Genomic DNA, 27177 nt, shown 5'->3' on the forward strand with positions numbered 1-27177 from the left:
CTCTGACCTACTGTTCTGAATACAGCCTCTCCAGTACCTGCTGTCTGCTTCTCTGACCTACTGTTCTGCATACAGTCTCTACAGTACCTGCTGTCTGCTTCTCTGACCTACTGTTCTGAATACAGCCTCTACAGTACCTGCTGTCTGCTTCTCTGACCTACTGTTCTGAATACAGCCTCTACAGTACCTGCTGTCTGCTTCTCTGACCTACTGTTCTGAATACAGCCTCTCCAGTACCTGCTGTCTGCTTCTCTGACCTACTGTTCTGAATACAGTCTCTACAGTACCTGCTGTCTGCTTCTCTGACCTACTGTTTTGAATACAGCCTCTACAGTACCTGCTGTCTGCTTCTCTGACCTACTGTTCTGAATACAGCCTCTCCAGTACCTACTGTCTGTCTGCTTCTCTGACCTACTGTTCTGAATACAGCCTCTACAGTACCTACTGTCTGCTTCTCTGACCTACTGTTCTGAATACAGCCTCTACAGTACCTGCTGTCTGCTTCTCTGACCTACTGTTCTGAATACAGCCTCTCCAGTACCTACTGTCTGCTTCTCTGACCTACTGTTCTGAATACAGCCTCTCCAGTACCTGCTGTCTGCTTCTTTGACCTACTGTTCTCAATACAGCCTCTCCAGTACTTACTGTCTGTCTGCTTCTCTGACCTACTGTTCTGAATACAGTCTCTCCAGTACTTACTGTCTGTCTGCTTCTCTGACCTACTGTTCTGAATACAGTCTCTACAGTACCTACTGTCTGCTTCTCTTACCTACTGTTCTGAATACAGTCTCTCCAGTACTTACTGTCTGTCTGCTTCTCTGACCTACTGTTCTGAATACAGCCTCTACAGTACCTGCTGTCTGCTTCTCTGACCTACTGTTCTCAATACAGCCTCTCCAGTACCTACTGTCTGCTTCTCTGACCTACTGTTCTGAATACAGCCTCTCCAGTACCTACTGTCTGTCTGCTTCTCTGACCTACTGTTCTGAATACAGCCTCTACAGTACCTGCTGTCTGCTTCTCTGACCTACTGTTCTGAATACAGCCTCTCCAGTACCTGCTGTCTGCTTCTCTGACCTACTGTTCTGAAAACAGCCTCTCCAGTACCTGCTGTCTGCTTCTCTGACCTACTGTTCTGAATACAGCCTCTACAGTACCTGCTGTCTGCTTCTCTGACCTACTGTTCTGAATACAGCCTCTACAGTACCTGCTGTCTGCTTCTCTGACCTACTGTTCTGAATACAGCCTCCCCAGTACCTACTGTCTGTCTGCTTCTCTGACCTACTGTTCTGAATACAGCCTCTACAGTACCTACTGTCTGCTTCTCTGACCTACTGTTCTGAATACAGCCTCTACAGTACCTGCTGTCTGCTTCTCTGACCTACTGTTCTGAATACAGCCTCTCCAGTACCTACTGTCTGCTTCTCTGACCTACTGTTCTGAATACAGCCTCTCCAGTACCTGCTGTCTGCTTCTCTGACCTACTGTTCTCAATACAGCCTCTCCAGTACTTACTGTCTGTCTGCTTCTCTGACCTACTGTTCTGAATACAGTCTCTCCAGTACTTACTGTCTGTCTGCTTCTCTGACCTACTGTTCTGAATACAGTCTCTCCAGTACTTACTGTCTGTCTGCTTCTCTGACCTACTGTTCTGAATACAGTCTCTCCAGTACTTACTGTCTGTCTGCTTCTCTGACCTACTGTTCTGAATACAGTCTCTCCAGTACTTACTGTCTGTCTGCTCCTCTGACCTACTGTTCTGAATACAGCCTCTACAGTACCTGCTGTCTGCTTCTCTGACCTACTGTTCTGAATACAGTCTCTACAGTACCTGCTGTCTGCTTCTCTGACCTACTGTTCTGAATACAGCCTCTACAGTACCTGCTGTCTGCTTCTCTGACCTACTGTTCTGAATACAGCCTCTACAGTACCTGCTGTCTGCTTCTCTGACCTACTGTTCTGAATACAGCCTCTACAGTACCTGCTGTCTGCTTCTCTGACCTACTGTTCTGAATACAGTCTCTACAGTACCTGCTGTCTGCTTCTCTGACCTACTGTTCTGAATACAGCCTCTACAGTACCTGCTGTCTGCTTCTCTGACCTACTGTTCTCAATACAGCCTCTACAGTACTTACTGTCTGTCTGCTTCTCTGACCTACTGTTCTGATTCCAGTCTCTACAGTATCTGCTGTCTGCTTCTCTGACCTACTGTTCTGAAGACAGTCTCTCCAGTACTTACTGTCTGTCTGCTTCTCTGACCTACTGTTCTCAATACAGTCTCTCCAGTAATTACTGTCTGTCTGCTTCTCTGACCTACTGTTCTGAATACAGCCTCTACAGTACCTGCTGTCTGCTTCTCTGACCTACTGTTCTGAATACAGTCTCTACAGAACCTGCTGTCTGCTTCTCTGACCTACTGTTCTGAATACAGCCTCTCCAGTACCTGCTGTCTGCTTCTCTGACCTACTGTTCTGAATACAGCCTCTCCAGTACCTGCTGTCTGCTTCTCTGACCTACTGTTCTCAATACAGCCTCTCCAGTACCTGCTGTCTGCTTCTCTGACCTACTGTTCTGAATACAGCCTCTACAGTACCTGCTGTCTGCTTCTCTGACCTACTGTTCTGAATACAGCCTCTCCAGTACCTGCTGTCTGCTTCTCTGACCTACTGTTCTGAATACAGCCTCTCCAGTACCTGCTGTCTGCTTCTCTGACCTACTGTTCTCAATACAGCCTCTCCAGTACCTGCTGTCTGCTTCTCTGACCTACTGTTCTCAATAAAGCCTCTACAGTACCTGCTGTCTGCTTCTCTGACCTACTGTTCTGAATACAGCCTCTACAGTACCTACTGTCTGCTTCTCTGACCTACCGTTCTGAATACAGCCTCTACAGTACCTGCTGTCTGCTTCTCTGACCTACTGTTCTGAATACAGCCTCTCCAGTACCTGCTGTCTGCTTCTCTGACCTACTGTTCTGAAAACAGCCTCTCCAGTACCTGCTGTCTGCTTCTCTGACCTACTGTTCTGAATACAGCCTCTACAGTACCTGCTGTCTGCTTCTCTGACCTACTGTTCTGAATACAGCCTCTACAGTACCTGCTGTCTGCTTCTCTGACCTACTGTTCTGAATACAGCCTCCCCAGTACCTACTGTCTGTCTGCTTCTCTGACCTACTGTTCTGAATACAGCCTCTACAGTACCTACTGTCTGCTTCTCTGACCTACTGTTCTGAATACAGCCTCTACAGTACCTGCTGTCTGCTTCTCTGACCTACTGTTCTGAATACAGCCTCTCCAGTACCTACTGTCTGCTTCTCTGACCTACTGTTCTGAATACAGCCTCTCCAGTACCTGCTGTCTGCTTCTCTGACCTACTGTTCTCAATACAGCCTCTCCAGTACTTACTGTCTGTCTGCTTCTCTGACCTACTGTTCTGAATACAGTCTCTCCAGTACTTACTGTCTGTCTGCTTCTCTGACCTACTGTTCTGAATACAGTCTCTCCAGTACTTACTGTCTGTCTGCTTCTCTGACCTACTGTTCTGAATACAGTCTATACAGTACCTACTGTCTGCTTCTCTGACCTACTGTTCTGAATACAGTCTCTCCAGTACTTACTGTCTGTCTGCTCCTCTGACCTACTGTTCTGAATACAGCCTCTACAGTACCTGCTGTCTGCTTCTCTGACCTACTGTTCTGAATACAGTCTCTACAGTACCTGCTGTCTGCTTCTCTGACCTACTGTTCTGAATACAGCCTCTACAGTACCTGCTGTCTGCTTCTCTGACCTACTGTTCTGAATACAGCCTCTACAGTACCTGCTGTCTGCTTCTCTGACCTACTGTTCTGAATACAGCCTCTACAGTACCTGCTGTCTGCTTCTCTGACCTACTGTTCTGAATACAGTCTCTACAGTACCTGCTGTCTGCTTCTCTGACCTACTGTTCTGAATACAGCCTCTCCAGTACCTGCTGTCTGCTTCTCTGACCTACTGTTCTGAATACAGTCTCTACAGTACCTGCTGTCTGCTTCTCTGACCTACTGTTCTGAATACAGCCTCTACAGTACCTGCTGTCTGCTTCTCTGACCTACTGTTCTGAATACAGCCTCTACAGTACCTGCTGTCTGCTTCTCTGACCTACTGTTCTGAATACAGCCTCTCCAGTACCTGCTGTCTGCTTCTCTGACCTACTGTTCTGAATACAGTCTCTACAGTACCTGCTGTCTGCTTCTCTGACCTACTGTTCTGAATACAGCCTCTACAGTACCTGCTGTCTGCTTCTCTGACCTACTGTTCTGAATACAGCCTCTCCAGTACCTACTGTCTGTCTGCTTCTCTGACCTACTGTTCTGAATACAGCCTCTACAGTACCTACTGTCTGCTTCTCTGACCTACTGTTCTGAATACAGCCTCTACAGTACCTGCTGTCTGCTTCTCTGACCTACTGTTCTGAATACAGTCTCTCCAGTACCTACTGTCTGCTTCTCTGACCTACTGTTCTGAATACAGCCTCTCCAGTACCTGCTGTCTGCTTCTCTGACCTACTGTTCTCAATACAGCCTCTCCAGTACTTACTGTCTGTCTGCTTCTCTGACCTACTGTTCTGAATACAGTCTCTCCAGTACTTACTGTCTGTCTGCTTCTCTGACCTACTGTTCTGAATACAGCCTCTACAGTACCTACTGTCTGCTTCTCTTACCTACTGTTCTGAATACAGTCTCTCCAGTACTTACTGTCTGTCTGCTTCTCTGACCTACTGTTCTGAATACAGCCTCTACAGTACCTGCTGTCTGCTTCTCTGACCTACTGTTCTCAATACAGCCTCTCCAGTACCTACTGTCTGCTTCTCTGACCTACTGTTCTGAATACAGCCTCTCCAGTACCTACTGTCTGTCTGCTTCTCTGACCTACTGTTCTGAATACAGCCTCTACAGTACCTGCTGTCTGCTTCTCTGACCTACTGTTCTCAATACAGCCTCTCCAGTACCTGCTGTCTGCTTCTCTGACCTACTGTTCTGAATACAGCCTCTACAGTACCTGCTGTCTGCTTCTCTGACCTACTGTTCTGAATACAGCCTCTCCAGTACCTGCTGTCTGCTTCTCTGACCTACTGTTCTGAATACAGCCTCTCCAGTACCTGCTGTCTGCTTCTCTGACCTACTGTTCTCAATACAGCCTCTCCAGTACCTGCTGTCTGCTTCTCTGACCTACTGTTCTCAATACAGCCTCTACAGTACCTGCTGTCTGCTTCTCTGACCTACTGTTCTCAATACAGCCTCTCCAGTACCTGCTGTCTGCTTCTCTGACCTACTGTTCTCGATACAGCCTCTACAGTACCTGCTGTCTGCTTTTCTGACCTACTGTTCTGAATACAGCCTCTCCAGTACTTACTGTCTGCTTCTCTGACCTATAGCTTCCATTTCATCAGACAACAGAAGTGCAACGCTATTTGGCAAACAGCCACACAAGTAAATGAGATTACAATGACAAAGCAACGTATTTTTTGCAAAACGATGCACGGCCATTATATTTCTATTGTTTATTTTGTGTTATTTTACCTTCATTTAACTAGGCAAGCCAGTTAAGAACAAATTCTTATTTTCAAAGACGGCCTAGGAACAGTGTCTATCATAGAAAGAACGTAGCCTGCTACATGTCCTGATGTTTTGATTGAAGTTACTCTTGCATTTTACAGGAGGAAACTAGGCTACAACGAGACAAGTACCAGAGAAAAGTTACTACATTTCAGTGTCTGTTGATAGAACCCCTGTTTGTGAATTCTCATCCGAGTGAAGAAGTGCAACTGAAGCACAAAATGAGTCTGATGCTGAGCAGAAATGACAATAAGAAGCATGTTATATCTGTGTTTTCAAAACGCAACAAGATATTTCTTATCAAATCAAATGTATTTATATAGCCCTTCTTACATCAGCTGATATCTCAAAGTGCTGTACAGAAACCCAGCCTAAAACCCCAAACAGCAAGCAATGCAGGTGTAGAAGCACGGTGGCTAGGAAAAACTCACTGGAAAGGCCAAAACCTAGGAAGAAACCTAGAGAGGAACCAGGCTATGAGGGGTGGCCAGTCCTCTTCTGGCTGTGCCGGGTGTTTTATCTTTTTTGTATGCGTGAAAAATGCCTAAAAAACACAAAAGTTTTCTGCATTAACGCAACCCCTGGCTTTTTACCAAAACAGAGGCTGGGGGCCGCGTTGATATTGTTTCAATTAAAGATTGATCCTTTAAAGGAAATGATCTTCAGATACTACAAGAACTACACGTTAGTGATAAGCAACCCTGACGGACGAGGTCAAAGGAGGGTGAAGTGTAGCTGATGTGGTTTGGTGAACTACTTGTCTGACTCCTGAAGACTCATGGAGCCTCATCTTTACCTTGGTGGCCTAACACACCACATCAACTACAGCAGAGCAGCTGGGATTAAAGGGTTGGAACAGGTGACTGACCTGGAGGAGGCCTCTCTTTGAACATCTCCACTCTGTTGTTGACCCTCCACTATGGCCCATGGGACTGTCTATAGGAGGAGAGGAGAGGAGAGGAGAGGAGAGGAGAGGAGAGGAGAGGAGAGGAGAGGAGAGGAGAGGAGAGGAGAGGAGAGGAGAGGAAGAGGAGGAGGGAGAGGAGGAGGAGGAGGAGGAGGAGAAGAAGAGGAGGGAGAGGAGGAGAAGAAGAACAATGTCAACATCCGGGGTATTCAGAGTCAGACATGAGGTAATACACTTAGTGAGGGACCTGAATGATGTGGCAGGATTTTGACCCAGACAATGTTTCAAAAGGAATACTTTGTTGATTTTGAAATGCAAGGACACTATTTCTCAAGGACACTATTTCTCAAGGACACTATTTCTCAAGGACACTATTTATCAAGGACACTATTTCTCAAGGACACTATTTCTCAAGGACACTATTTCTCAAGGACACTATTTCTCAAGGACACTATTTATCAAGGACACTTTATTATATGGGCCTATCTGAGCAGCTTTGCCCCGCTCTCTTGTGTTCTAAGTGGCTCTGAATAGGAACATGTTAAATGACTATCATGTAAATGTGACTGCTGAGCTGCAGGTGTTAAGGTCAGGGCTTGAGAGAAACTGAGAGAGGAACTGATCTTTCCTCCAAGCCAGAGAAACACTTATACTGATTGAGTACTGACACACAGGGGGATATGTTTAGAAAAGGGGATCTTTAAACATGTCAACTGATCTGCATCCACCAGATGTATGTGAATCTGAAACTAACAAACTGAACTAACCCCAAGAGACCCTTCCTCTCTTACTAGTTTACTGAACTAATAGTTTTTTTGTTTGTTTTTTTGTTGTTGTTATTTTACCTTTATTTAACTAGGCTAGTCAGTTAAGAACAAATTATTATTTTCAATGACGGCCTAGGAACAGTGGGTTTAACTGCCTGTTCAGGGGCAGAACGACATATTTGTACCTTGTCAGCCCGGTTACTAGTCCAACGCTCTAACCACTAGGATACCCTGCCGCCCCGTATGATACACCAGAACACAAATCCAACAGAACATTGATAGTAGCTACAGTAGTAAGTCTAAGGCTCAAGGTAAAAATGATGTTGCTTGTGAGGTTGAGTTCAGATAAACTGATAATTTTCTAAGTAATGGGCTAAATTGTGATGAAGGGTAAAGAAGTGTCAGTAAGGTAAAACATTAGGGAGAGCCAGAGCCAGTCAGCCAGAGCCAGTCAGCCAGCCAGCCAGTCAGTCAGCCAGCAAGCCAGAGCCAGTCAGCCAGCCAGTCAGCCAGCAAGCCAGAGCCAGTCAGCCAGTCAGTCAGCCAGCAAGCCAGAGCCAGTCAGCCAGCCAGCCAGAGCCAGTCAGCCAGAGCCAGTCAGCCAGCCAGCCAGCCAGCCAGCGCCAGTCAGCCAGCCAGCCAGCCAGCCAGAGCCAGCCAGTCAGCCAGCCAGCCATTCAGCCAGCCAGTCAGCTAGCCAGCCAGTCAGCCAACCAGAGCCAGCCAGTCAGCCAGAGCCAGCCAGAGCCAGCCAGTCAGTCAGCCAGCCAGCCATTCAGCCAGCCAGTCAGCTAGCCAGCCAGCCAACCAGAGCCAGCCAGTCAGCCAGAGCCAGCCAGTCAGTCAGCCAGCCAGCCAGCTAGAGCCAGCCAGTCAGCCAGCCAGCCAGAGCCAGCCAGTCAGCCACCTAGTCAGCCAGAGCAAGCGAGTCAGTCAGAGCCAACCAGTCAGCTAGACAGACAGTCAGCCAGAGCCAGCCAGCCAGAGCCAGTCAGCCAGAGCCAGCCAGTCAGCCAGCCAGAGCCAGCCAGTCAGTCAGCCAGTCAGCCAGCCAGTCAGTCAGCCAGTCAGCCAGCCAGCCAGTGTGAGGTCACTATCCTCCGACATTGTTGTTGTTTAGAACTGTTGTAGGGAACTGTTGTTTAGTACTGTTGTAGGGAACTGTTGTTTAGTACTGTTGTAGGGAACTGTTGTTTAGTACTGTTGTTTAGTACTGTTGTAGGGAACTGTTGTTTGGAACTGTTGTTTAGTACTGTTGTTTAGTACTGTTGTAGGGAACTGTTGTTTAGTACTGTTGTTTAGTACTGTTGTTTAGTACTGTTGTTTAGTACTGTTGTTTAGTACTGTTGTAGGGAACTGTTGTTTGGAACTGTTGTTTAGTACTGTTGTTTAGTACTGTTGTAGGGAACTGTTGTTTAGTACTGTTGTTTAGTACTGTTGTTTAGTACTGTTGTTTAGAACTGTTGTTTAGTACTGTTGTTTAGTACTGTTGTTTAGTACTGTTGTTTAGAACTGTTGTTTAGTACTGTTGTTTAGTACTGTTGTTTAGAACTGTTGTTTAGAACTGTTGTTTAGTACTGTTGTAGGGAACTGTTGTTTAGTACTGTTGTTTAGTACTGTTGTAGGGAACTGTTGTTTGGAACTGTTGTTTAGTACTGTTGTTTAGTACTGTTGTAGGGAACTGTTGTTTAGTACTGTTGTTTAGTACTGTTGTTTAGTACTGTTGTTTAGTACTGTTGTTTAGTACTGTTGTTTAGAACTGTTGTTTAGAACTGTGGTTTAGTACTGTTGTTTAGTACTGTTGTAGGGAACTGTTGTAGGGAACTGTTGTTTAGTACTGTTGTTTAGTACTGTTGTTTAGAACTGTTGTTTAGTACTGTTGTTTAGTACTGTTGTTTAGTACTGTTGTTTAGAACTGTTGTTTAGTACTGTTGTTTAGTACTGTTGTTTAGTACTGTTGTTTAGTACTGTTGTTTAGAACTGTTGTTTAGTACTGTTGTTTAGTACTGTTGTAGGGAACTGTTGTTTAGAACTGTTGTTTAGAACTGTTGTTTAGAACTGTTGTTTAGTACTGTTGTAGGGAACTGTTGTTTAGTACTGTTGTTTAGTACTGTTGTAGGGAACTGTTGTTTGGAACTGTTGTTTAGTACTGTTGTTTAGTACTGTTGTTTAGTACTGTTGTTTAGTACTGTTGTTTAGTACTGTTGTTTAGTACTGTTGTTTAGAACTGTTGTTTAGAACTGTTGTTTAGTACTGTTGTTTAGTACTGTTGTTTAGTACTGTTGTTTAGTACTGTTGTTTAGAACTGTTGTTTAGTACTGTTGTTTAGTACTGTTGTTTAGAACTGTTGTTTAGTACTGTTGTTTAGAACTGTTGTTTAGTACTGTTGTTTCGTACTGTTGTTTAGAACTGTTGTTTAGTACTGTTGTTTAGTACTGTTGTTTAGTACTGTTGTTTAGAACTGTTGTTTAGTACTGTTGTTTAGTACTGTTGTTTAGTACTGTTGTTTAGTACTGTTGTTTAGAACTGTTGTTTAGTACTGTTGTTTAGTACTGTTGTTTAGTACTGTTGTTTAGTACTGTTGTTTAGAACTGTTGTTTAGTACTGTTGTTTAGTACTGTTGTAGGGAACTGTTGTTTAGAACTGTTGTTTAGAACTGTTGTTTAGAACTGTTGTTTAGTACTGTTGTAGGGAACTGTTGTTTAGTACTGTTGTTTAGTACTGTTGTAGGGAACTGTTGTTTGGAACTGTTGTTTAGTACTGTTGTTTAGTACTGTTGTAGGGAACTGTTGTTTAGTACTGTTGTTTAGTACTGTTGTTTAGTACTGTTGTTTAGAACTGTTGTTTAGTACTGTTGTTTAGAACTGTTGTTTAGAACTGTTGTTTAGTACTGTTGTTTAGTACTGTTGTTTAGTACTGTTGTTTAGTACTGTTGTTTAGAACTGTTGTTTAGTACTGTCGTTTAGTACTGTTGTTTAGAACTGTTGTTTAGTACTGTTGTTTAGAACTGTTGTTTAGTACTGTTGTTTAGTACTGTTGTTTAGAACTGTTGTTTAGTACTGTTGTTTAGTACTGTTGTTTAGAACTGTTGTTTAGTACTGTTGTTTAGTACTGTTGTTTAGTACTGTTGTTTAGTACTGTTGTTTAGAACTGTTGTTTAGTACTGTTGTTTAGTACTGTTGTAGGGAACTGTTGTTTAGAACTGTTGTTTAGAACTGTTGTTTAGAACTGTTGTTTAGTACTGTTGTAGGGAACTGTTGTTTAGTACTGTTGTTTAGTACTGTTGTAGGGAACTGTTGTTTAGTACTGTTGTTTAGTACTGTTGTAGGGAACTGTTGTTTGGAACTGTTGTTTAGTACTGTTGTTTAGTACTGTTGTAGGGAACTGTTGTTTAGTACTGTTGTTTAGTACTGTTGTTTAGTACTGTTGTTTAGTACTGTTGTTTAGAACTGTTGTTTAGAACTGTTGTTTAGTACTGTTGTTTAGTACTGTTGTTTAGAACTGTTGTTTAGTACTGTTGTTTAGTACTGTTGTTTAGTACTGTTGTTTAGTACTGTTGTTTAGAACTGTTGTTTAGTACTGTTGTTTAGTACTGTTGTAGGGAACTGTTGTTTAGAACTGTTGTTTAGAACTGTTGTTTAGAACTGTTGTTTAGTACTGTTGTAGGGAACTGTTGTTTAGTACTGTTGTTTAGTACTGTTGTAGGGAACTGTTGTTTGGAACTGTTGTTTAGTACTGTTGTTTAGTACTGTTGTAGGGAACTGTTGTTTAGTACTGTTGTTTAGTACTGTTGTTTAGTACTGTTGTTTAGAACTGTTGTTTAGTACTGTTGTTTAGAACTGTTGTTTAGAACTGTTGTTTAGTACTGTTGTTTAGTACTGTTGTTTAGTACTGTTGTTTAGTACTGTTGTTTAGAACTGTTGTTTAGTACTGTTGTTTAGTACTGTTGTTTAGAACTGTTGTTTAGTACTGTTGTTTAGAACTGTTGTTTAGTACTGTTGTTTAGTACTGTTGTTTAGAACTGTTGTTTAGTACTGTTGTTTAGTACTGTTGTTTAGAACTGTTGTTTAGTACTGTTGTTTAGTACTGTTGTTTAGTACTGTTGTTTAGTACTGTTGTTTATAACTGTTGTTTAGTACTGTTGTTTAGTACTGTTGTAGGGAACTGTTGTTTAGAACTGTTGTTTAGAACTGTTGTTTAGAACTGTTGTTTAGTACTGTTGTAGGGAACTGTTGTTTAGTACTGTTGTTTAGTACTGTTGTAGGGAACTGTTGTTTAGTACTGTTGTTTAGTACTGTTGTAGGGAACTGTTGTTTGGAACTGTTGTTTAGTACTGTTGTTTAGTACTGTTGTAGGGAACTGTTGTTTAGTACTGTTGTTTAGTACTGTTGTTTAGTACTGTTGTTTAGAACTGTTGTTTAGAACTGTTGTTTAGTACTGTTGTTTAGTACTGTTGTTTAGAACTGTTGTTTAGTACTGTTGTTTAGTACTGTTGTTTAGTACTGTTGTTTAGTACTGTTGTTTAGAACTGTTGTTTAGTACTGTTGTTTAGTACTGTTGTAGGGAACTGTTGTTTAGAACTGTTGTTTAGAACTGTTGTTTAGAACTGTTGTTTAGTACTGTTGTAGGGAACTGTTGTTTAGTACTGTTGTTTAGTACTGTTGTAGGGAACTGTTGTTTGGAACTGTTGTTTAGTACTGTTGTTTAGTACTGTTGTAGGGAACTGTTGTTTAGTACTGTTGTTTAGTACTGTTGTTTAGAACTGTTGTTTAGTACTGTTGTTTAGTACTGTTGTTTAGTACTGTTGTTTAGTACTGTTGTTTAGAACTGTTGTTTAGTACTGTTGTTTAGTACTGTTGTTTAGAACTGTTGTTTAGTACTGTTGTTTAGTACTGTTGTTTAGTACTGTTGTTTAGTACTGTTGTTTAGTACTGTTGTTTAGTACTGTTGTTTAGTACTGTTGTTTAGTACTGTTGTTTAGTACTGTTGTTTAGTACTGTTGTTTAGAACTGTTGTTTAGTACTGTTGTTTAGTACTGTTGTAGGGAACTGTTGTTTAGAACTGTTGTTTAGAACTGTTGTTTAGAACTGTTGTTTAGTACTGTTGTAGGGAACTGTTGTTTGGAACTGTTGTTTAGTACTGTTGTTTAGTACTGTTGTAGGGAACTGTTGTTTAGTACTGTTGTTTAGTACTGTTGTTTAGTACTGTTGTTTAGTACTGTTGTTTAGAACTGTTGTTTAGAACTGTTGTTTAGTACTGTTGTTTAGTACTGTTGTTTAGAACTGTTGTTTAGTACTGTTGTTTAGTACTGTTGTTTAGTACTGTTGTTTAGTACTGTTGTTTAGAACTGTTGTTTAGTACTGTTGTTTAGTACTGTTGTAGGGAACTGTTGTTTAGAACTGTTGTTTAGAACTGTTGTTTAGTACTGTTGTAGGGAACTGTTGTTTAGTACTGTTGTTTAGTACTGTTGTAGGGAACTGTTGTTTGGAACTGTTGTTTAGTACTGTTGTTTAGTACTGTTGTAGGGAACTGTTGTTTAGTACTGTTGTTTAGTACTGTTGTTTAGTACTGTTGTTTAGTACTGTTGTTTAGAACTGTTGTTTAGAACTGTTGTTTAGTACTGTTGTTTAGTACTGTTGTTTAGAACTGTTGTTTAGTACTGTTGTTTAGTACTGTTGTTTAGTACTGTTGTTTAGTACTGTTGTTTAGAACTGTTGTTTAGTACTGTTGTTTAGTACTGTTGTAGGGAACTGTTGTTTAGAACTGTTGTTTAGAACTGTTGTTTAGAACTGTTGTTTAGTACTGTTGTAGGGAACTGTTGTTTAGTACTGTTGTTTAGTACTGTTGTAGGGAACTGTTGTTTGGAACTGTTGTTTAGTACTGTTGTTTAGTACTGTTGTAGGGAACTGTTGTTTAGTACTGTTGTTTAGTACTGTTGTTTAGAACTGTTGTTTAGTACTGTTGTTTAGTACTGTTGTTTAGTACTGTTGTTTAGAACTGTTGTTTAGTACTGTTGTTTAGTACTGTTGTTTAGAACTGTTGTTTAGTACTGTTGTTTAGTACTGTTGTTTAGAACTGTTGTTTAGTACTGTTGTTTAGTACTGTTGTTTAGTACTGTTGTTTAGTACTGTTGTTTAGTACTGTTGTTTAGAACTGTTGTTTAGTACTGTTGTTTAGTACTGTTGTTTAGTACTGTTGTTTAGTACTGTTGTTAAGTACTGTTGTTTAGTACTGTTGTTTAGAACTGTTGTTTAGTACTGTTGTTTAGTACTGTTGTTTAGTACTGTTGTTTAGTACTGTTGTTTAGTACTGTTGTAGGGAACTGTTGTTTAGAACTGTTGTTTAGTACTGTTGTTTAGAACTGTTGTTTAGTACTGTTGTTTAGTACTGTTGTAGGGAACTGTTGTTTAGTACTGTTGTTTAGTACTGTTGTTTAGAACTGTTGTTTAGTACTGTTGTTTAGAACTGTTGTTTAGTACTGTTGTTTAGTACTGTTTAGAACTGTTGTTTAGTACTGTTGTTTAGTACTGTTTAGAACTGTTGTTTAGTACTGTTGTTTAGAACTGTTGTTTAGTACTGTTGTTTAGTACTGTTTAGAACTGTTGTTTAGTACTGTTGTAGGGAACTGTTGTTTAGTACTGTTGTTTAGTACTGTTGTTTAGAACTGTTGTTTAGTACTGTTGTTTAGAACTGTTGTTTAGTACTGTTGTTTAGTACTGTTTAGAACTGTTGTTTAGTACTGTTGTTTAGTACTGTTGTTTAGTACTGTTGTTTAGTACTGTTGTTTAGAACTGTTGTTTAGTACTGTTGTTTAGTACTGTTGTTTAGTACTGTTGTTTAGTACTGTTGTTTAGTACTGTTGTTTAGAACTGTTGTTTAGAACTGTTGTTTAGAACTGTTGTTTAGTACTGTTGTTTAGAACTGTTGTTTAGTACTGTTGTTTAGAACTGTTGTTTAGAACTGTTGTTTAGTACTGTTGTTTAGTACTGTTGTAGGGAACTGTTGTTTAGAACTGTTGTTTAGTACTGTTGTTTAGAACTGTTGTTTAGTACTGTTGTTTAGTACTGTTGTAGGGAACTGTTGTTTAGTACTGTTGTTTAGTACTGTTGTTTAGAACTGTTGTTTAGTACTGTTGTTTAGAACTGTTGTTTAGTACTGTTGTTTAGTACTGTTTAGAACTGTTGTTTAGTACTGTTGTTTAGTACTGTTGTAGGGAACTGTTGTTTAGAACTGTTGTTTAGTACTGTTGTTTAGAACTGTTGTTTAGTACTGTTGTTTAGTACTGTTGTAGGGAACTGTTGTTTAGTACTGTTGTTTAGTACTGTTGTTTAGTACTGTTGTAGGGAACTGTTGTTTAGTACTGTTGTTTAGTACTGTTGTAGGGAACTGTTGTTTGGAACTGTTGTTTAGTACTGTTGTTTAGTACTGTTGTAGGGAACTGTTGTTTAGTACTGTTGTTTAGTACTGTTTAGAACTGTTGTTTAGTACTGTTGTTTAGTACTGTTGTTTAGTACTGTTGTTTAGTACTGTTGTTTAGAACTGTTGTTTAGTACTGTTGTTTAGTACTGTTGTTTAGTACTGTTGTTTAGTACTGTTGTTTAGTACTGTTGTTTAGAACTGTTGTTTAGAACTGTTGTTTAGAACTGTTGTTTAGTACTGTTGTTTAGAACTGTTGTTTAGTACTGTTGTTTAGAACTGTTGTTTAGAACTGTTGTTTAGTACTGTTGTTTAGTACTGTTGTAGGGAACTGTTGTTTAGAACTGTTGTTTAGTACTGTTGTTTAGAACTGTTGTTTAGTACTGTTGTTTAGTACTGTTGTAGGGAACTGTTGTTTAGTACTGTTGTTTAGTACTGTTGTTTAGAACTGTTGTTTAGTACTGTTGTTTAGAACTGTTGTTTAGTACTGTTGTTTAGTACTGTTTAGAACTGTTGTTTAGTACTGTTGTTTAGTACTGTTGTAGGGAACTGTTGTTTAGAACTGTTGTTTAGTACTGTTGTTTAGAACTGTTGTTTAGTACTGTTGTTTAGTACTGTTGTAGGGAACTGTTGTTTAGTACTGTTGTTTAGTACTGTTGTTTAGTACTGTTGTAGGGAACTGTTGTTTAGTACTGTTGTTTAGTACTGTTGTAGGGAACTGTTGTTTGGAACTGTTGTTTAGTACTGTTGTTTAGTACTGTTGTAGGGAACTGTTGTTTAGTACTGTTGTTTAGTACTGTTGTTTAGTACTGTTGTTTAGTACTGTTGTTTAGAACTGTTGTTTAGAACTGTTGTTTAGTACTGTTGTTTAGTACTGTTGTTTAGAACTGTTGTTTAGTACTGTTGTTTAGTACTGTTGTTTAGTACTGTTGTTTAGTACTGTTGTTTAGAACTGTTGTTTAGTACTGTTGTTTAGTACTGTTGTAGGGAACTGTTGTTTAGAACTGTTGTTTAGAACTGTTGTTTAGTACTGTTGTAGGGAACTGTTGTTTAGTACTGTTGTTTAGTACTGTTGTAGGGAACTGTTGTTTAGTACTGTTGTTTAGTACTGTTGTAGGGAACTGTTGTTTAGTACTGTTGTTTAGTACTGTTGTTTAGTACTGTTGTTTAGTACTGTTGTTTAGAACTGTTGTTTAGAACTGTTGTTTAGTACTGTTGTTTAGTACTGTTGTTTAGAACTGTTGTTTAGTACTGTTGTTTAGTACTGTTGTTTAGTACTGTTGTTTAGTACTGTTGTTTAGAACTGTTGTTTAGTACTGTTGTTTAGTACTGTTGTAGGGAACTGTTGTTTAGAACTGTTGTTTAGAACTGTTGTTTAGAACTGTTGTTTAGTACTGTTGTAGGGAACTGTTGTTTAGTACTGTTGTTTAGTACTGTTGTAGGGAACTGTTGTTTGGAACTGTTGTTTAGTACTGTTGTTTAGAACTGTTGTTTAGTACTGTTGTTTAGTACTGTTGTTTAGAACTGTTGTTTAGTACTGTTGTTTAGTACTGTTGTTTAGAACTGTTGTTTAGTACTGTTGTTTAGTACTGTTGTTTAGTACTGTTGTTTAGTACTGTTGTTTAGTACTGTTGTTTAGAACTGTTGTTTAGTACTGTTGTTTAGTACTGTTATTTAGTACTGTTGTTTAGTACTGTTGTTTAGTACTGTTGTTAAGTACTGTTGTTTAGTACTGTTGTTTAGAACTGTTGTTTAGTACTGTTGTTTAGTACTGTTGTTTAGTACTGTTGTTTAGTACTGTTGTAGGGAACTGTTGTTTAGAACTGTTGTTTAGTACTGTTGTTTAGAACTGTTGTTTAGTACTGTTGTTTAGTACTGTTGTAGGGAACTGTTGTTTAGTACTGTTGTTTAGTACTGTTGTTTAGAACTGTTGTTTAGTACTGTTGTTTAGAACTGTTGTTTAGTACTGTTGTTTAGTACTGTTGTTTAGTACTGTTGTTTAGTACTGTTGTTTAGAACTGTTGTTTAGTACTGTTGTTTAGTACTGTTGTAGGGAACTGTTGTTTAGAACTGTTGTTTAGAACTGTTGTTTAGAACTGTTGTTTAGTACTGTTGTAGGGAACTGTTGTTTAGTACTGTTGTTTAGTACTGTTGTAGGGAACTGTTGTTTGGAACTGTTGTTTAGTACTGTTGTTTAGAACTGTTGTTTAGTACTGTTGTTTAGTACTGTTGTTTAGAACTGTTGTTTAGTACTGTTGTTTAGTACTGTTGTTTAGAACTGTTGTTTAGTACTGTTGTTTAGTACTGTTGTTTAGTACTGTTGTTTAGTACTGTTGTTTAGTACTGTTGTTTAGAACTGTTGTTTAGTACTGTTGTTTAGTACTGTTATTTAGTACTGTTGTTTAGTACTGTTGTTTAGTACTGTTGTTAAGTACTGTTGTTTAGTACTGTTGTTTAGAACTGTTGTTTAGTACTGTTGTTTAGTACTGTTGTTTAGTACTGTTGTTTAGTACTGTTGTAGGGAACTGTTGTTTAGAACTGTTGTTTAGTACTGTTGTTTAGAACTGTTGTTTAGTACTGTTGTTTAGTACTGTTGTAGGGAACTGTTGTTTAGTACTGTTGTTTAGTACTGTTGTTTAGAACTGTTGTTTAGTACTGTTGTTTAGAACTGTTGTTTAGTACTGTTGTTTAGTACTGTTTAGAACTGTTGTTTAGTACTGTTGTTTAGTACTGTTTAGAACTGTTGTTTAGTACTGTTGTTTAAAACTGTTGTTTAGTACTGTTGTTTAGTACTGTTTAGAACTGTTGTTTAGTACTGTTGTAGGGAACTGTTGTTTAGTACTGTTGTTTAGTACTGTTGTTTAGAACTGTTGTTTAGTACTGTTGTTTAGAACTGTTGTTTAGTACTGTTGTTTAGTACTGTTTAGAACTGTTGTTTAGTACTGTTGTTTAGTACTGTTGTTTAGTACTGTTGTTTAGTACTGTTGTTTAGAACTGTTGTTTAGTACTGTTGTTTAGTACTGTTGTTTAGTACTGTTGTTTAGTACTGTTGTTTAGTACTGTTGTTTAGTACTGTTGTTTAGAACTGTTGTTTAGAACTGTTGTTTAGAACTGTTGTTTAGAACTGTTGTTTAGTACTGTTGTTTAGAACTGTTGTTTAGAACTGTTGTTTAGTACTGTTGTTTAGTACTGTTGTAGGGAACTGTTGTTTAGAACTGTTGTTTAGTACTGTTGTTTAGAACTGTTGTTTAGTACTGTTGTTTAGTACTGTTGTAGGGAACTGTTGTTTAGTACTGTTGTTTAGTACTGTTGTTTAGAACTGTTGTTTAGTACTGTTGTTTAGAACTGTTGTTTAGTACTGTTGTTTAGTACTGTTTAGAACTGTTGTTTAGTACTGTTGTTTAGTACTGTTGTAGGGAACTGTTGTTTAGAACTGTTGTTTAGTACTGTTGTTTAGAACTGTTGTTTAGTACTGTTGTTTAGTACTGTTGTAGGGAACTGTTGTTTAGTACTGTTGTTTAGTACTGTTGTTTAGAACTGTTGTTTAGTACTGTTGTTTAGAACTGTTGTTTAGTACTGTTGTTTAGAACTGTTGTTTAGTACTGTTGTTTAGAACTGTTGTTTAGTACTGTTGTTTAGAACTGTTGTTTAGTACTGTTGTTTAGAACTGTTGTTTAGAACTGTTGTTTAGTACTGTTGTTTAGTACTGTTGTAGGGAACTGTTGTTTAGAACTGTTGTTTAGTACTGTTGTTTAGAACTGTTGTTTAGTACTGTTGTTTAGTACTGTTGTAGGGAACTGTTGTTTAGTACTGTTGTTTAGTACTGTTGTTTAGAACTGTTGTTTAGTACTGTTGTTTAGAACTGTTGTTTAGTACTGTTGTTTAGAACTGTTGTTTAGAACTGTTGTTTAGAACTGTTGTTTAGTACTGTTGTTTAGAACTGTTGTTTAGTACTGTTGTTTAGAACTGTTGTTTAGAACTGTTGTTTAGTACTGTTGTTTAGTACTGTTGTTTAGAACTGTTGTTTAGTACTGTTGTTTAGAACTGTTGTAGGGAACTGTTGTTTAGAACTGTTGTTTAGTACTGTTGTTTAGAACTGTTGTTTAGAACTGTTGTTTAGTACTGTTGTTTAGTACTGTTGTTTAGTACTGTTGTTTAGAACTGTTGTAGGGAACTGTTGTTTAGAACTGTTGTTTAGTACTGTTGTTTAGAACTGTTGTTTAGTACTGTTGTTTAGTACTGTTGTTTAGTACTGTTGTTTAGAACTGTTGTTTAGAACTGTTGTAGGGAACTGTTGTTTAGTACTGTTGTTTAGTACTGTTGTTTAGTACTGTTGTTTAGAACTGTTGTTTAGTACTGTTGTTTAGAACTGGTGTAGGGAACTGTTGTTTAGTACTGTTGTTTAGTACTGTTGTTTAGTACTGTTGTTTAGAACTGTTGTTTAGAACTGTTGTTTAGTACTGTTGTTTAGTACTGTTGTTTAGTACTGTTGTTTAGAACTGTTGTTTAGTACTGTTGTTTAGTACTGTTGTTTAGAACTGTTGTTTAGTACTGTTGTTTAGTACTGTTGTTTAGTACTGTTGTTTAGAACTGTTCTTTAGTACTGTTGTTTAGAACTGTTGTAGGGAACTGTTGTTTAGTACTGTTGTTTAGAACTGTTGTTTAGTACTGTTGTTTAGTACTGTTGTTTAGAACTGTTGTTTGGAACTGTTGTTTAGTACTGTTGTTTAGTACTGTTGTTTAGAACTGTTGTTTAGTACTGTTGTTTAGTACTGTTGTTTAGAACTGTTGTTTAGTACTGTTGTTTAGAACTGTTGTTTAGTACTGTTGTTTAGAACTGTTGTTTAGTACTGTTGTTTAGTACTGTTGTAGGGAACAGTTTTTTAGTACTGTTGTTTAGTACTGTTGTAGGGAACTGTTGTTTAGAACTGTTGTTTAGTACTGTTGTAGGGAACTGTTGTTTAGAACTGTTGTTTAGTACTGTTGTTTAGTACTGTTGTTTAGTACTGTTGTTTAGAACTGTTGTTTAGAACTGTTGTTTAGTACTGTTGTTTAGAACTATTGTTTAGTACTGTTGTTTAGTACTGTTGTTTAGAACTGTTGTTTAGAACTGTTGTTTAGTACTGTTGTTTAGTACTGTTGTTTAGTACTGCTGTTTAGAACTGTTGTTTAGAACTGTTTAGAACTGTTGTTTAGAACTGTTTAGAACTGTTGTTTAGTACTGTTGTTTAGAACTTTTGTTTGGGACTGTTGTTTAGTACTGTTTAGAACTGTTGTTTAGTACTGTTGTTTAGTACTGTTGTTTAGTACTGTTGTTTAGAACTGTTGTTTAGAACTGTTGTTTAGTACTGTTGTTTAGTACTGTTTAGAACTGTTGTTTAGTACTGTTTGGAACTGTTGTTTAGTACTGTTGTTTAGTACTGTTGTTTAGAACTGCTGTTTAGTACTGTTGTTTAGTACTGTTGTTTAGTACTGTTTAGAACTGTTGTTTAGTACTGTTTGGAACTGTTGTTTAGTACTGTTGTTTAGTACTGTTTAGAACTGTTGTTTAGTACTGTTTGGAACTGTTGTTTAGTACTGTTGTTTAGTACTGTTGTTTAGAACTGTTGTTTAGTACTGTTGTTTAGTACTGTTGTTTAGAACTGTTGTTTAGTACTGTTGTTTAGTACTGTTGTTTAGTACTGTTTAGTACTGTTGTTTAGTACTGTTGTTTAGAACTGTTGTTTAGAACTGTTGTTTAGTACTGTTGTTTAGTACTGTTGTTTAGTACTGTTGTTTAGTACTGTTGTTTAGAACTGTTGTTTAGTACTGTTGTTTAGAACTGTTGTTTAGAACTGTTGTTTAGTACTGTTGTTTAGTACTGTTGTAGGGAACTGTTGTTTAGAACTGTTGTTTAGTACTGTTGTTTAGAACTGTTGTTTAGTACTGTTGTTTAGTACTGTTGTTTAGTACTGTTGTTTAGTACTGTTGTTTAGAACTGTTGTTTAGTACTGTTGTTTAGTACTGTTGTTTAGAACTGTTGTTTAGTACTGTTTAGAACTGTTGTTTAGAACTGTTGTTTAGAACTGTTGTTTGGAACTGTTGTTTAGTACTGTTGTTTAGAACTGTTGTTTAGAACTGTTGTTTAGTACTGTTGTTTAGAACTGTTGTTTAGTACTGTTGTTTAGAACTGTTGTTTAGAACTGTTTAGAACTGTTGTTTAGAACTGTTGTTTAGTACTGTTGTTTAGTACTGTTGTTTAGTACTGTTGTTTAGAACTGTTGTTTAGTACTGTTGTTTAGTACTGTTGTTTAGAACTGTTGTTTAGTACTGTTTAGAACTGTTGTTTAGAACTGTTGTTTAGAACTGTTGTTTAGAACTGTTGTTTGGAACTGTTGTTTAGTACTGTTGTTTAGAACTGTTGTTTAGTACTGTTGTTTAGAACTGTTGTTTAGAACTGTTGTTTAGTACTGTTGTTTAGAACTGTTGTTTAGTACTGTTGTTTAGAACTGTTGTTTAGTACTGTTGTTTAGAACTGTTGTTTAGTACTGTTGTTTAGAACTGTTGTTTAGAACTGTTGTTTAGAACTGTTGTTTAGTACTGTTGTTTAGAACTGTTGTTTAGAACTGTTGTTTAGTACTGTTGTTTAGAACTGTTGTTTAGTACTGTTGTTTAGAACTGTTGTTTAGTACTGTTGTTTAGTACTGTTGTTTAGTACTGTTGTTTAGAACTGTTGTTTAGTACTGTTTAGAACTGTTGTTTAGAACGGTTGTTTAGAACTGTTGTTTGGAACTGTTGTTTGGAACTGTTGTTTAGTACTGTTGTTTAGTACTGTTTAGAACTGTTGTTTAGAACGGTTGTTTAGAACTGTTGTTTGGAACTGTTGTTTGGAACTGTTGTTTAGTTCTGTTGTTTAGAACTGTTGTTTAGAACTGTTGTTTAGTACTGTTGTTTAGTACTGTTGTTTAGAACTGTTGTTTGGAACTGTTGTTTGGAACTGTTGTTTAGTACTGTTGTTTAGAACTGTTGTTTAGAACTGTTGTTTAGTACTGTTGTTTAGAACTGTTGTTTGGAACTGTTGTTTGGAACTGTTGTTTAGTACTGTTGTTTAGAACTGTTGTTTAGAACTGTTGTTTAGTACTGTTGTTTAGTACTGTTGTTTAGAACTGTTGTTTAGTACTGTTGTTTAGAACTGTTGTTTAGAACTGTTTAGAACTGTTGTTTAGAACTGTTGTTTGGAACTGTTGTTTGGAACTGTTGTTTAGTACTGTTGTTTAGTACTGTTGTTTAGAACTGTTGTTTAGTACTGTTGTTTAGTACTGTTGTTTAGAACTGTTGTTTAGTACTGTTGTTTAGAACTGTTGTTTGGAACTGTTTTGTGTCAAAGCTTTAATACTGTTATTAAGTGGTCTCCTCATCTCATTTCCTTCATCTGTACTGATACTGTAAGAAAACAAAGGGTGGATGAAATGATTTTTGTATTTTGATGCCTATGGTTGGGGTTAGGATTAGGGGATGGTAAACTGATCCTAGGTCTGTATCTACAGACAACGTCTAGGGTTCCAGAACTGGTAGACTGAGGGAGATGGTGGTCGGCCCTAAATCAATAGTCCACAGAAAGAACTGCTCTCTTGAGTGGGACAGATCAGCTTTCAGATACATACACCAGTCTCTATCTCTCTCACTGTGTACATTCTGTTCTCTCTCTCTCCCATCTCCTATACCTCTCCGTTCATCTCACCAATTCCCTCCATACCTACCTCTCTTTCACCAATCCCCTGTCTCTTTCTGCTCTCTTCTCTCCACTCATAACCTTCCTCCTTTTTCTCCCACTGTATATTTAAAGATCAAAATAGGACAAGCGAATGGTTTGGGCTGAGTGCCAGATTAAACAATATGAAATTAAAAGAAACTACCTCCCCTCCCTCCCTTTCCCACTCTCCTTCAGGCTCCTTGTATAAATAACCCTGTGGACTGCAGTGCCCTTATGGCGGGCAGGTAGGGCCGGAATGAGGCAGGCAGGGCTGGAATGAGTCAGGCAGGGAGGAGGGCAAGAAGGAATGGAAGTAGAAGGGCAGGTAGGGATGCAGGGGAGCAGGGCCAGTACGAGGCAGGCAGGTAGGAGGGCAGATAGGGGAGCAGGGCCAGTACAAGGCAGGCAGGTAGGAGGGCAGATAGGGGAGCAGGGCCAGTACGAGGCAGGCAGGTAGGAGGGCAGATAGGGGAGCAGGACCAGTACGAGGCAGGCAGGTAGGAGGGCAGATAGGGGAGCAGGACCAGTACGAGGCAGGCAGGTAGGAGGGCAGATAGGGGAGCAGGGCCAGTACGAGGCAGGCAGGTAGGAGGGCAGATAGGGGAGCAGGACCAGTACGAGGCAGGCAGGTAGGAGGGCAGATAGGGGAGCAGGACCAGTACGAGGCAGGCAGGTAGGAGGGCAGATAGGGGAGCAGGGCCAGTACGAGGCAGGCAGGTAGGAGGGCAGATAGGGGAGCAGGACCAGTACGAGGCAGGCAGGTAGGAGGGCAGATATGGGAGCAGGACCAGTACGAGGCAGGCAGGTAGGAGGGCAGATAGGGGTGCAGGGCCAGTACGAGGCAGGCAGGTAGGAGGGCAGATAGGGGTGCAGGGCCGGTACGAGGCAGGCAGGTAGGAGGGCAGATAGGGGAGTGCGTAACACCAGGGACATGCTGAATATCGAATCACCTTTCTTGGCTGCTGCTCAGAATTCCGCTCAACTCTCACTGGAGACTGACGTATAAGAATTTGAGGATATTAAAGCAACTAATCCCTGCATTACCATGAATCACCTATTGACCCAATATATATAAAAAACACTGCCTAAATAACCAAATTAGATACATAACGTGACATTATTAGCATGTAATAACATAGTTATTAGTTCAAGTAGTTAACAGTATCAATAGCAAAAAATAGTAACGGGGGTAATAAATCTGACTAGCTAGTTACTATAGCCCTTATAGCATAGTATATGCAAAGTTTATTCAGGAAGAGGGTTATACTTGCAGTCAGTGTGAAGCACAATAACTCAACAAAGGTACCCATAATTATTCACAAGTTATCGAACAACAGTAGGGCCTAAACAGGTCAAAGTTTATACACAGGTGTGGTAAGAACATTTGAAGTGCAGGCAACAATTATAATGCATTGTTAATGGCTAGCTAAACTAGCTCAATCAGAATCTCTGCGAAATAAACAAAGAACCTGACATTCAATTGTTTAGCTGGCTAGCCTACATTTGTCGACTGTCTGGCTATGGAACCTACCTTTTCAAGTCCACGCTATGTGCACATTTCTGTCAGCAACATCCAAGCCCTCTCGCTGGGTTCATGCTGCTGTTTGAGTGTTGATGACACGCCTGCCCTGGTTAGTAAGGCCACCGAGGTAGAGGATACAGGCAGGCACTGTGGATGCGCCGTGCTGATACACAGACATGCTGGCGAGGTGAAATAGTTTTTCTTTCTCCAACCAGGGAGAGAAACAGGAAGGAGGGGCGATGCTTACTTCGACCACCCTCCTACGCATATTCAAGCAATTTTTATAATTTCATCTCATGAGGAAACAGACTATCCTCTTTGTCATCTCAGGGAGAGATTTTATTTTTATTTTAATTATCCAAAAATCTCGACATCTAATTATTACAGTTTGGGGAACTTTTGAGTGTCCCTTTTTTGTCACCATAATTTCACAAAACCTCCCGCCTCAATATTGCATTTGAAGGTTATTATTGAACAACAGCCTTTCAGCCATGTGCTTTATATTATTTATCTCATAGCGCCCCCTGCTGTTGCTGGTTGGTAACAGCAACAGCCTATATTTTGGGGCGAAACATCAGCACCAAAGCCGCAGCGATTTTTTTCTATCTCAACACATACACTATAACGTTTGACTGCAATGGCCAAAACTGTACAAATAAGCACTCTCATACAACCATATTCCTCAAACACACACACCTTTCTTCATCATACAACTCTCCTTCCGTGGCCTCCAATTGCTCTTAAATACAAGTAAAACTAAATGCATGCTCTTCAACCGATCGCTACCTGCACCTACCCGCCTGTCCAACATCACTACTCTGGACGGCTCTGACTTAGAATACTTGGACAACTACAAATACTTAGGTGTCTGGTTAGACTGTAAACTCTCCTTCCAGACCCATATCAAACATCTCCAATCCAAAGTTAAATCTAGTATTGGCTTCCTATTTCGCAACAAAGCATTCTTCACTCATGCTGCCAAACATACCCTTGTAAAACTGACCATCCTACCAATCCTCGACTTTGGCGATGTCATTTACAAAATAGCCTCCAATACCCTACTCAACAAATCGGATGCAGTCTATCACAGTGCAATCCGTTTTGTCACCAAAGCCCCATATACTACCCACCATTGCGACCTGTACGCTCTCGTTGGCTGGCCCTCGCTTCATACTCGTCGCCAAACCCACTGGCTCCATGTCATCTACAAGACCCTGCTAGGTAAAGTCCCCCCTTCTCTCAGCTCGCTGGTCACCATTGCATCTCCCACCTGTAGCACACGCTCCAGCAGGTATATCTCTCTAGTCACCCCCAAAACCAATTCTTTCTTTGGCCGCCTCTCCTTACAGTTCTCTGCTGCCAATGACTGGAACGAACTACAAAAATCTCTGAAACTGGAAACACTTATCTCCCTCACTAGCTTTAAGCACCAACTGTCAGAGCAGCTCACAGATTACTGCACCTGTACATAGCCCACCTATAATTTAGCCCAAACAACTACCTCTTTCCCTACTGTATTTAATTTATTTATTTATTTTGCTCCTTTGCACCCCATTATTTTTATTTCTACTTTGCACATTCTCCCATTGCAAATCTACCATTCCAGTGTTTTACTTGCTATATTGTATTTACTTTGCCACCATGGCCTTTTTGCCTTTACCTCCCTTATCTCACCTCATTTGCTCACATCGTATATAGACTTGTTTATACTGTATTATTGACTGTATGTTTGTTTTACTCCATGTGTAACTCTGTGTCGTTGTATGTGTCGAACTGCTTTGCTTTATCTTGGCCAGGTCGCAATTGTAAATGAGAACTTGTTCTCAACTTTCCTACCTGGTTAAATAAAGGTGAAATAAAAATAAATAAATAAAAATCATCAAATTACAATCAATAGGCTACTAAAGCAGGAATCAGGAGGGGAAAATCTAGGGATATGTTGAGAAGGACAGAAGCAATGTAGAAGGACGAAGGGGAGGGACAAGTTTAGGAGAAAGAGAGAACACATAGATAGATAGATAGATAGATAGATAGATAGATAGATAGATAGAGATAGAGAGAGAGAGAGAGGAGAGAGAGAGAGAGAGAGAGAGAGAGAGAGAGAGAGAGAGAGAGAGAGAGAGAGAGAGAGAGAGAGAAGAGAAGGACAGAGGAGGACTTTCTCCTCCAGATGGGCAGCCTTCTCTTATAACAGCTAGAGATTGAGTTTGTATGTCCTTGGGGAATGACTTCAGGCCCAGTTCCATTGCCTCCAGACCGGGCGCCATCTTGTTCTCCAGACAGAGCCCATTGGAAGAGCTGGTACAGGCTGGTACAAGCTGAGCTGTTATTAAACTATGTTTGAGTCCCGACACTCTTCGTGTGATATACATGTTGAAGGTGGTGGCCAAGACAGAGGCAAAGTTAGCAGACAGGTATCCCCCTTTACGTTCCTACTGGTGATGGTTTGGGCCATGGCACCTACGTCTGTCACCCTGATCCGTTTCACCTGTCCCTGTGATTGACTCCACCCCCTCCAGGTGTCGCTTATTTTCCCCACTGTATTTATCCCAGTGTTTCCTGTCAGCGGTTTTCCCATTCTCCTGCTTTTTGCATTTCTCCTATTTCTCGTCCTCCCGGTTTTGACCCTTGCCTGTTTATGGACTTTTAACCGTCTGCCTGACCATTCTGCCTGCCTTGACCACGAGCCTGTCTGCCACTCTGTACTGTACCTCCTGAACTCTGTACCCGCCTGCCTGACCATTCTGCCTGCCTTGACCTCGAGCCTGTCTGCCACTCTGTACCTCCTGAACTCTGTACCCGCCTGCCTGACCATTCTGCCTGCCTTGACCACGAGCCGGTCTGCCACTCTGTACCTCCTGAACTCTGTACCAGCCTGCCTGACAATTCTGCCTGCCTTGACCACGAGCCTGTCTGCCACTCTGTACCTCCTGGACTGTGATCTGGTTCTCACCTTTTGCCTGTCCACAACCATTCTCTTGCCTACTCCTTGCTAATATGCTAATACAACAGTGACGCTGCACACACTTCCAGGAGGACTGACTGAAACGACACTGTCAGAGGTAAAATGATACAACGTGTTACTTGCCCTGGAGAGAGGGAAAGATGGGGTGGGAAGGTAGAGAGGGAAAGATGGGGTGGGAAGGGAGAGAGAGAGAGAGAGAAAGATGGGGTGGGAAGGGAGAGAGAGAGAAAGATGGGGTGGGAAGGGAGAGAGGGAAAGATGGGGTGGGGAGAGAGAGA

The 27177-nt window shown here is 39.8% G+C and overlaps 1 protein-coding gene and 1 long non-coding RNA gene across 2 annotated transcripts in view; one reads left to right on the forward strand and one right to left on the reverse strand.

The window, feature by feature from the left end:
• Nucleotides 1-24032, reverse strand: part of LOC139420821 (phospholipid-transporting ATPase ID-like) — a 151904-nt gene extending 127872 nt beyond the window's left edge. Inside the window, exons 1-2 of the mRNA XM_071171142.1 lie at nucleotides 23944-24032; nucleotides 6459-6526 (exon numbers count right to left, since the gene is read on the reverse strand). Coding sequence (XP_071027243.1) covers nucleotides 6459-6483 — 25 coding nt within the window. The 5' untranslated portion in view covers nucleotides 6484-6526; nucleotides 23944-24032. The remainder of the gene's footprint in view (nucleotides 1-6458; nucleotides 6527-23943) is intronic.
• Nucleotides 1-27177, forward strand: part of LOC139420869 (uncharacterized) — a 247742-nt gene that overhangs the window by 164627 nt on the left and 55938 nt on the right. The window lies entirely within an intron of this gene.

This window comes from Oncorhynchus clarkii, chromosome 2, assembly GCF_045791955.1.
Source record: "Oncorhynchus clarkii lewisi isolate Uvic-CL-2024 chromosome 2, UVic_Ocla_1.0, whole genome shotgun sequence".
Taxonomy (NCBI): domain Eukaryota; kingdom Metazoa; phylum Chordata; class Actinopteri; order Salmoniformes; family Salmonidae; genus Oncorhynchus; species Oncorhynchus clarkii.